This window comes from Myodes glareolus, chromosome 16 (genome assembly GCF_982192425.1).
Source record: "Myodes glareolus chromosome 16, mMyoGla1.1, whole genome shotgun sequence".
Lineage (NCBI taxonomy): Eukaryota > Metazoa > Chordata > Mammalia > Rodentia > Cricetidae > Myodes > Myodes glareolus.
In genome coordinates, this window is record NC_142041.1 from 15,772,185 (window position 1) to 15,783,074 (window position 10,890).

The 10,890-nt window shown below is 38.7% G+C and overlaps 1 protein-coding gene across 4 annotated transcripts in view; it reads left to right on the forward strand.

Annotated features, from left to right (window-relative positions):
• Positions 1-5,468, forward strand: part of Pcmtd1 (protein-L-isoaspartate (D-aspartate) O-methyltransferase domain containing 1) — a 71,716-nt gene extending 66,248 nt beyond the window's left edge. For all 4 annotated transcript variants that reach the window (XM_087897095.1, XM_087897098.1, XM_087897097.1 and 1 more), the window contains one exon: positions 2,350-5,468. In XM_087897095.1, coding sequence (XP_087753221.1) covers positions 2,350-2,717 — 368 coding nt within the window. In that variant the 3' untranslated portion in view covers positions 2,718-5,468. The remainder of the gene's footprint in view (positions 1-2,349) is intronic.
• The last annotated feature ends 5,422 nt before the right edge of the window (positions 5,469-10,890 follow it).

Genomic DNA, 10,890 nt, shown 5'->3' on the forward strand with positions numbered 1-10,890 from the left:
ATGTAAACCTTTTCTCAGATGACTCTGTTAACATTAAAACTGTTCGTAGACAATAGTTTATTAAAATGTGTAACATGAGGGCCGGCTTGTTGGGGTTTCTGTCCCGCCCAGTACCCCAACAAACCAGTAAATCCCAGAAAATCACACACAGGACTCCATAAGATTATAAACTGACTGGCCCATTAGGTCAGGCTACTTATTAGCTCTTATAACTTATGTTACCCCATTATCCTTATCTACGTTAGCCACACGGCTCAGTACCTTTTCCAGCGGGGCAGTTTACATCTTTCCTCTCTGGTGGTCTGGGCAGAACTGTGGAGGGAGCTTCCTGCTTCCCAGAATACTCCCAGTCTCTTTGCTCCACCTCTACTTCCTGTCTGGCTTTCCCGCCTATACTGCCTGCCTGGCCAGTCAGCGTTTTATTAAAATATGATTGACAGAATACAGACAATTCTCCCACATCAAAAATGAAGTTACAGTTTTTCTTCAGATTTACCACAATTTTATTTGACTTAAAATCAATTTTTATGGCTTTATGTTTATGTGGTTTATATGCATGTGAAACCATAAAAATGTGATTTAAAATTTCAAAAATAAGGGTATATTGTTTTAGTTCAGGCAGGGGCAGGGAATACATAATAAATTATACAATTTTATCTTTGGTTTCTCAAATTTTATTTAATATTTGAAATTAGTTTTTTTTTTTTTGAAAACCAAAATGTTTTTGTGTGGTTCAACCTAAATAAATGACTTTTCTCGATCTTTCCCTTTTTGTTGTTGTAATTGTTTATTTTTATGAAGTAGAGTGTCACTCTGTAGCTCTGGCTGTAAAAACATAGGTTTTTTTAATGTTTTTTTTTATGTTATGAGCATATGCATGTGGTGTTGCATGTACCAATGCACACACATGCAGGGGCCAGAGGAAGTCCCAGCAACTGCTTGTCTCCTGTACTTGCTGATATTGTTCCTGAAATGGCTTCCTTTGATAACGGTGCCTATCTCAGATTCAATGCAAGGAAACACGCTTGAGAGTCCTCTTATTCTCTTCTCTGTGTCTACTGTTTACATCTGACACTGGCAACTGTCCAGAAAGTCAGCCTGGACACTGGATGCTGCAGTTGATACTTTGGCTTTTAGTCCCATAGCCAATTTGTTCCTGTTCTCAGTTACGTATCAGTGTTTTGTCTGTTTCTCTCTTCTGTCCTGCCCCTTCCGGTCATTTTCATGCCTGCTAGGTGACTGGGCTCCTTTAGACGCTGGCAGAGCCATCTCCTCAGGGAGCCTTTGCCCATAGCTACTGGAAAGTTGCTGTATGTGTAACCAAGAACTTCCAGTTACATGATTGCTGTTTTCTTTTCTTCATTTCCCCTGTCTTTATCCTTCTTTTGTTTCTTTTTATCCCTTCTGGGTCTTTTTACCCTATCCCTTCCGCGAATGTGAGCTACCAGGGACTTTTCTAGTTTAAACCACACATGCATCTAAATGTGTTCTTCTGTGGCTGACCTGTTGTTTAACAAGTAGTTTGTTAAATCAGTTGTTGAACAATTTTGGATCAAAGGCACACTTGGTATTTTGTACAGTTGAGTTTATGGTTCTTCTTCCTCCTTTTTGTGGTGCATTTGATATAAGTAAGCATTAGTGTCTTGAAACAGTGGGTCTGTATGGCGGGGGTGGGGTGGGGTGGTGTCTGTGTTAATTCACCGCTGAGGTACCTGAGGGTTCTTTGCCGTGAACTAGTGTGTGTATTTGCTTACTTTCTCTCTGCTGCCTCTCTTTCTGTCTCTTTCTCCTACCTTACACACATACACACACATGTCCGTTTGTGAACACTCTCAGAGTTCAGGCAGCTATTGAAATGTTGCTTTGAGTTTTTCTGCTAAGTCTTCATATTATTTATTCACTTTCTTAAGAAAATTTTTTATTTATTTGTATGAGTGTTTTGTCTGCATGTATACATATGCAACATATGCATGCCTGGTCTCTCAGAGGCCCAAAGAGGGTGTCATATCCTTTAGAATTGGAGCTATGAGTGGGTTTCTGATCAGCCCCCTTCATATTACAAAGAAACATAAAAACAGTATAAAATAATATGCAGGGTAAAGTTTCTCATAATACTTATCACTTTATCCTTACCCCTTTTCTAAATTATTATGTATTCCCAAGATTGCATGCATGAAGATAGAAACATGGGTGTTCACCTCATTTTTGCGAGCTGCCTGCTCTGCTCAGTGTACATTTAGTCATTGCGTACTAAGCACTCTCAGTTTAGTTTCTTGTAGTTTGACATTTTCTACAGATTGTGAAGAAATGAACAATGTATAATGTTTTCATTGTTGTGCTTGTTTTTAGCCCCATGTGCTGTCAGGAATCTCCAAGACTTGGCTCGTATTTACATTCGACGCACACTTAGAAACTTCATCAATGATGAGATGCAGGCCAAGGGAATCCCACAAAGGGCTCCACCCAAGAGGAAAAGAAAGAGAGTTAAACAGAGAATTAATACTTACGTATTTGTCGGTAATCAGCTTATTCCTCAGCCTCTAGACAGCGAAGAGGATGAGAAAATGGAAGAAGACAGCAAAGATGAAGAGGAGAAAGATCCCAGCGAAGCTGTGAAGCAGGAGGAGCCGCCTCAGAACTTACTGCGGGAGAAGATCATGAAGCTGCCTCTCCCCGAGTCTTTAAAAGCTTACTTGACATATTTTAGAGACAAATAACTTACACCAGGGAAGAATGCTTATTGATAATTCCCTTGCTCTTGTAAATGTAGTGTTTATTAGGAGTTAGAGAATTAATTCATTAGAGTGAATTATTGCAGAAAAAAGCTTAAGTTATTTCTCTTAATGACAGAAATGATGTATTCAGTGATTTAAAAGATTCTCTTTCCTAAAATCTATTTTTCTTAAATTTTGAATTTTGAGGGAATGCTGTTTTAGCTCAGTGATCTCAAAGTGAAATGCATCAATAGTCAGGACTTTGTGTATAGTAATTCTATTCTGGTTCTTCACTGATTTGTAGAGTTAGGGTTTGGATTTCATTTGTAAGAGGTTGATACATCGTCACACATATATAGGCTTATTCAAATTGCAGTTTGCATTTCCTTTGTGTGAGCTTGCTTATCTAATAAGGAAAGCAAATGTTTGTAGACCTGCTCACCTTACTTTGTTGTAGACATATTCCGGGCAACATATGAGTGCAATAATAATTCAAGATATTGAATAATTTAGCTTTAAAAACTACAGACATCACGAAATTTTACAGGCCTGAAACTTTTGCTTCTGATTCTATTGCCAAAAGATACAGGGAAAATTCCTGCTTCTCTCATAGAGATTTTAAGAGCACAGCAAGTGAATATTAAAGTAGGAGATGGCTACTTAACACAACCAGTTTGTGTAGGCCCATTATGTTTTCAGTATTTAAAGATAATGGGGTTATCTTAACGCTAGAGTTTTAAAGATAGTATATTTAGGATTGCTTTTCTGTAATTATCAAGTATTAGATTCGAAAAGACATTCATTGTCCCGTTTGCCTCTGAATGTAGACAGTGAGTCATTTTCAGTTACCCTCACTTATTACGTACCTCAAGTAGCAGGGGTAATGATGTAGTCGCTGAGTCACTTTACGGGACTTTTAGTTACATGTATATTTGTCTTTGACGAGGTAGGCCGTGCTCGCCTCATCTGTTTGGAATTCTTGTAGTGTAAACAGTCATGGAAGTTGTATGTAGATGCCTTTGCATTAAAATTTGGTTCAGAATCAATGGAATCTTTGGGATCCACACCAAACTCATTTCTTCCGTTCTCTGTTTTATTACTTTGGTAAAATGACAATAGTTTTTATTTTTTGCTTAATGTTACATTCTTAACCTATGTAGGGCGTCAGTGCTAAAACAGGTAGTGCATGTTGTTGCTGGCTTTTTCCTCGTCAGGCGTGCAGTTCATTGTTAAGATGTAAGGTGTGAGCTTACGTCTTTGTATCACACAGATTATATGTTTTTAAAGGGAAGATTTCAAGGGTCTCACGTATTCTCACCACAGCACTGTCAGAACAGCTACTCAGATTTGCCTAAGGAAATACAATCATGATGATTCAAATAGTTTTAAATAACTCAGCTCCAATAATTCTGCATACACTAATCATTTAAAATAGTTTAAACGTGAAATTGACCCAAATAATTCATACTGTTTTAGTAATGTGAGAGACAGTGTTATGGAAAGAGCTCATTTGACTCTTGTTGGAGTGGGCATGTCCAATTTTTCTTACATAATTAGCAAACTATTATTGAGAAATGCCCTATCTTGTTTCTGTCCAAAAAAGGAAAAAGTTATCCCCCTTCCCTGAAGTGTTACTGGGTATTAAACCCAGCCTTCTGTGACTAAGATTTACCCCCAGAGCCAAAAAACCAGTACATTCAAAATTCTGGTTTAGAACTTTAATCTTGAATTCCTGATACCCATGTAGTTTTATTTGGGAAGATAAAACTTACCTTCTCATTCTGTCCCCCACATCTCTCTTATTTTTTTCTTGGCGCTGATGTACAGATATCTGAAAATCCATGTTCTTCAATGATATTATTTAGGAGAGTGTTGTAAGTGATATGTTTTAAATTGGCTGTTCTTATACTGTCTTCTATCGACTTCGATAAATTGTACAGTAGATTGGATCATTGCATTTTTTCTGTCTTTGAAATGTATATTTTGTCCTTGTAGATTCTTTATTTTTCAGGCGTGACTTTATGGTTGGCTTTTAAAGGTAGGAATCAATGAAAATTTAAGGAAAGCAGTCTTACCTATTGATCTGGGTGCATTAGATTGAGAATATTTGTGTTCATGCTTATTTTTAATGAAGTCATGTTTGAGTGTGGAAAGTTATGCTTTATAGGTAAAGAAGTAGCAAGTGCAGGTGAAATAAAAGCAAATGAAAGAAACTGAAAAGAAAGAAAAATGCAAGTCATAGTAAAGCATCTATGATGGATGGCTCACACCTGGAATAGCACTGGAGGCCGAGGCAAGAGGACCATCCGGGGTTACATAGTAAGATTAGGCTTTGTTCTTCACAGAACAGAAACAAAAGAGAATATATAAAAATGATGGGCCATCGTCTCGTGGACTTACCTACAGACAAAAAGTTTACAGTTTGAAGACCATAAAGAGGCCGTGAATGGAGTAGTGTGCTGCTTAAGTCTTACAGCAGATTGGAGACAGAGCCTGAAGGAACAGCCACCATCACCAAAATCCCAAGAATCCAGAAATGAGACCATGCCTACCAAGGATCTAATTGAAATCTATACTACTCATTGTACAGTGTATTGAAATCTGGTTCTAATAAAATGTCAAAATAGCATACATGGTTAAAATAAAATACAAAAGTATGTTGATTGTTTGAGGTGGAAGTAAAAGAAAACCTGCTAAATCATTGGGCAAATTGGGAAATCATTTTAAATAAACAGATCACATCATTACACAGCATTATCCAGTGGCCTGTCTTTTTTTTCTCTTTATCTTGAGTTCAAAAAATTACTGTACATGTTTTACCACAGTTCTCAGGAAAGACATTCTGACTGTTGACTTAGTGTAGCACTCAGTTCCTGACTAAACACCCCAATTAAAGAAGTGGGCATTGAGGAAATCAGAAAGGGATTTATTCAGTGTGACCTCATAGGCAAAAAGAACAATCCCCCCACCTGTCTTGTCTTAATGTATCAAAATGAGCTTTGGGTTGAGAAGGATTCAGTCAAGGAGCATGGGTAGGCATAACTGAGCAATCCTGGATAAAGTGTGGCCCTAGAAGGTGGTCCAAAGAAGTCATTCAAAGGGGATTACTTTGGCAGTTATGACCTCGTCTATTAACAGAAGTTTCTATCCCATCTGGTTCCACACCCTTTCAATTCCAAAGAAGCAACCAGAGGCCTACATTAATTAAAAACTGGTTGGCCCATTAGCTCAGTCTTCTTATTAACTTACTCTTACATCTTAAATTAACTCATAATTCTTGTTATGAATTAGAGTTAGCCACGTGGCTTGGTACCTTTTTTCAAAGAAGCATTCTCATCTTGCTTCCTCTGGGTCTGGATGACAAGTGCAAACAGCCTTCCCTCTTCCCAGAATTCTCCTAATCTGGTTGCTCCACCCATATTTTCTGCCTGGCTACTGGCCAATCAGCCTTTTTAGTAAACCAGTATAAGTCACAAATCTTTACAGGGTATAAGACCATGGCCCCACAGTAGTACTCTCTCCTCCTTTTTTTTTTTCTTTTCAAAACAAGAACTCTAATCTTCGTTTAGTTTTTTTCTTGACCATTATTCATAAAAACTTGTAACCAACACTCTAAACAAAGACAAACATCTATAATCCATTTTTTTGGGGGGGGGAATGTGGATGTAGTTTTCTAGGCTACTTCCTGCTGATTAGGGGCACTAATAATTTTATGGGGACCTAAAGAAAGTGTGGGATTATAGTTTAGAAGTTGTTATTTTTTTTGGTCTGAATCTCTTTTTACTAACTTTAATCCAAAATAATCACACAGAAACTATATTAATTGAAACACTGCTTAGCCCATTAGCTCTTGCTTCTTATTTGCTAACTCTTAAATCTTATTTCTATTAATCTGTGTATTGCCATGTGGCTATGGCCTACTGGCTAAAATTCCCAACATCTGTCTCTGGCGGCTCCATCGCTTCTCTCTGACTCCACCCTTCTTTTTCACAACATTTACTCTCGCTTTTTCCCGCCTAGTTCTGTTCTTCCCTTGCCATAGGCTCAAAGCAGTTCTTTATTCATTAACCAAAAAAGCCACACATAGACAGAAGTACCTCCCATTCCAATAGATGAGAGCATACATCTGCTCCACAAACATGAGAGCTAACTGAAAATAACGTGGGCTATTGAAGCCTCAAATCCTACCCCTAATGACACTTCTCCATCAAGGCCATGCCTAATCCTTGCTAAACAGTTCTGCCTACTGGGGACCAAGCATTCAAATCTAGAAACTATTCTCATTCAAACTACCACAACACTTCTCGCACTCCAGTTCTTAATTATTTCTGCCCCATTTTTTTTTATGTTTCTTGAACCTTGGAGGAGATGATGTAAACGACCCATTTAGGGCTGAACAATCAACAGCCTCTTGTTCACAGTACTTCTCACTGCAAGCCGAAGGTCTTCTGACCAAGGCTGAGAATAGTACATACAGATTTAGAAGACAGTTTGACAGCATGTTCATTTACAAAGACAAGTAGAGTGCCACCTAAGCCCTCTTACATACTTAGCTTAGGGTTTTTGTTTAGATTTGCAGTGGCAGAGTTGAATTATCTCCTGTGAAACATTTCTCAGATACAATTATAACACTTTATTTCTATCATACCATCCCTGCCACTATTATACCAACAGAAATAGTCACCTGGGAGGATGAGATTGTAGTTTTTAGGGCACATAGCTGGTAAGAAGTAATGATTATTCTCTCCCATATAACAACTTTTTGCTCTAGCCTACAGGGAGGAAGTTTCCCAATTAGTTCTAGCCTGATTTATCTATGTCCTGAAACCAAAGCATAGGGTGTTTTCAGCAGTTGAGTCTTATTTCGTTCTAGAGGCTAAACAAGAGTAGTGGTGATAGACTATATTTTCTGGAGGTTTCTGTGACAGACTTTGTGAAGGTTGTAACACCTGGCACTGGGGTTTTCATTAAATGACATATAATAGATTTGCATGAGGCTTTTACATGATTATTTAGGTTTGGTTAGTTATCCCCTCCACGTCCCTGTCCTCAGAGCTCCACTTACAACTTGCTACCTTAAATCCACCCAGTTACCTATCTTACCCATCAAATGTGTTCTACTGTTTTCTTTCCCTTGAAAGCATTTCCCCAGGGTCCAGTTATAGCCCCCTGGCCTCTTTAGGAACTCCAAGGTAAGCATCCAAATGTTAACATTGAATTTAGGACCAGCATAGGAGAGAGAACATGTCATATCTCTGTGGTCCCAAATTACCTAAGTATATTTTCAGTTCCACTTATTTTTCTGAAAATTGAATAACTTATCTTTAATCTTCTCCCTCCCATCCTCCCTTCCTCCCTTCCTCTTTCCTCCCTCCCTCCCTCCCTCCCTGACAGTATCTTACTATGCAGTATCAGTATGTAACCATAACTGTCTTCGAACTTGTTATATAGATTAGACTGGTCTTGACCTCACAGATATATACACCAACCTCTACCTCCTGAGTTCTGAGATTAAACCCATGTGCCACCACATCCAGCTCACACTTTACAATTTTTGAAACTCTTATGTGTGTGTATTATTTCATCTCCTTAGGATATCCTTAGGTGAATCTGCTTTCTTAATGTGTGGTCTCCTGCCCAGGTGACTGATGGTCTGTAGTGATAGTTTATGTTTTAACAAAGCTTGCCTGAAGATCTGAGTACAGAGCTTAGCTACTAGAGTAAGGGAGTGGTGGTATACACCTTTAATCCCAGGACTTGGGAGACAGGCAGAGAGATCTCTGTTCAAGGCCACTCTAAAAGAGAAACAGCTTACACAGAGGTGATCCCAGCACTTGGGATAACATACATTTAATCCCAGCACTAGGGAGGTGGAGAGAGGCGCATAAGGCAGATGGGGGCAGGAACTCAGGCAGTCTGAGGCTTGCTGGAGACAGTTGCAGTCTGAGGATCTCCCCTACAGTCAGAGGACAAAGTCTGAGGAGTGGAGACAGTCTGAGGACAGGATTGCCCCTTCAGTATGAGCATTTGTAGAGGAAAAAGTTCTCTCTAGTGACTGGCTCCTCTGATTCTCAGCATTCACCCCTATATCTCACCGTGGGTATTTATTATAAAACTAAAATTTGTGTTATAATGGTCCAATTGAATTAATTTTTTACCGTATTACTTAAAAACAAAACCTTGAAAATACATAGAAGCAACACACACAAAATTTACCAGACTATATTGAATACATATGGAGAGAATGACCAGCCTTGTCTTGTTCCTGATTTTAGTGGAATTACATTGAGTTTCTCTCCATTTAATTTGATGGCGGATATCAGCTTGCACTGAGCCTCCATTATATTTAGGTATGTTCCTTGTATCTCTGATCTTTTCAAGACTTTTCAAGACACATGGTAGGGTGGACCTTCCCAAATCAATCATAAATTGTGAAAATGTCCCAAAGACCTGCCTACAAGCAATCTGATGCATTTTCTTACCCGAGGTTCCTCTTCCAAATAACTCTTGTGTCGGTTTGACAAGGAAACCAAAATGCGTGTTAATGTGAACATTTTGTCGACAGAGGGCAGTATTCACCTACAATTGACTATAAAGAGCCGGGGAAAGAAATCACTGCAGTAAAGGAGGAACTTATTTTGCCTCTTAAGGTTTGTAAATTTGACAAAATTAGCTCTTCATTCCCTAGGAACTGAGTATCCAAGTTTTTCCTTTTGCATATACATTTTTGATGCTTGATTATATATAATTATATCTTATACATAATTGTACATTAATATACACTATATTTACATATAAATCATATATTTATATAATCATATATGATTTATACATTCATATATAATAAATTTATATATACATAATCACATATTAATCTATATAATTATGTATGGGAAATATATATTGAACACACCATAAATTATATGTATAATATGTGTGTGTGTGTTATATATAACAACACCATAAGCAGAAAGCTTTAGTCTTTAAACATATTTTTAAAAAGTTAAAAACAGATTATAATAATCAGTGTTTAGCTCTAAGGCATCCATTTTCAGGGTTAGCTGCTATCTTGTGCTTGTGCATAGAGAGCTCATTGCTGGTGATTTCACGTAGCCTGCTGGTCATCGCTTGAAGGCTGCTCAGCCAGTGTCTTTGCTGATAGGCTTCCACTCATGCTGTCAGGCGGTTCCTCTACTGGCAAGGATGGAGCTGCTGCCTTTAAACAGACAGCTATTGATCATTAGTAATGAAAGAAGCGAACAGGTGTGACGACTTGAACTCAGATGTGAGTGAGTGAAATGCATGGTTTTCTAGAGAAGAATAGAAGAACGTGAACATTTTTTAAAAACATGGTTTGCAGTAAGGGGGGAATGTACACCTAGATGAACTAATTATAACCACCTGCCCTTTAGGAATTGGTAATGATTCCATATATGAAGAAGAAAAACTTCTCTGTCTGGGTTCAATAAATAATTAATTGAGCTTCAAACGGCTAAGGGCTAAGAGGCTGGGCCTTGCATCAGAAGCGTAGCAGAAGCATCTTTGGAAAACATTTGACTTGCATTTCTCTGCCTAAAGAGGGCAGAGCTTTGGTGTTCATAGCTTTTTACTTTACTTTCCTGTCTAGTTCATTGGCCCCATTGTTCCTTCTCCCTGGGGATGACTTCCCTGTTCCCAACTAGAACTGTTCATCTCAGCCCAGTTCTAGTCAACATGAGAGCTGCTGTTGTTGGGCTGGCTGTTACTTTCCTGCCGAGCTTCTGAGGGAAGGATGGACTGCTTTCTTTCTCGTGTTTTCCTGGTGGTTGACGATGCTGTCCTGTCCCCGATGCTGTCCTGTCCCCGATGGTGCCTTTGCACCACAGCCGTAAGCACTAGACCAGGGATTCTCACCTTTCCTCAATGCTGTGACCCATTAAAACAGTTCTTCATGTTGTGGTGACCCACAACCATAAAATTATCTTTGTTACTGTTTCATAACTGTAATTTTGCTACTCTAATGAATCATAATGCAAATATCTGATATGTAGGCTATCTGATGAGACCCCCCCCCCCAGAAAGGGTTGTTTTTCAGTCCTCACAAAATGTTGCAATGCACAGGTTGAGAACCATTGCACTAGACACAGGACTGCAATCATCAGGTACCCCAGCGGAACACAGCCGTGTAAGTTAGCCT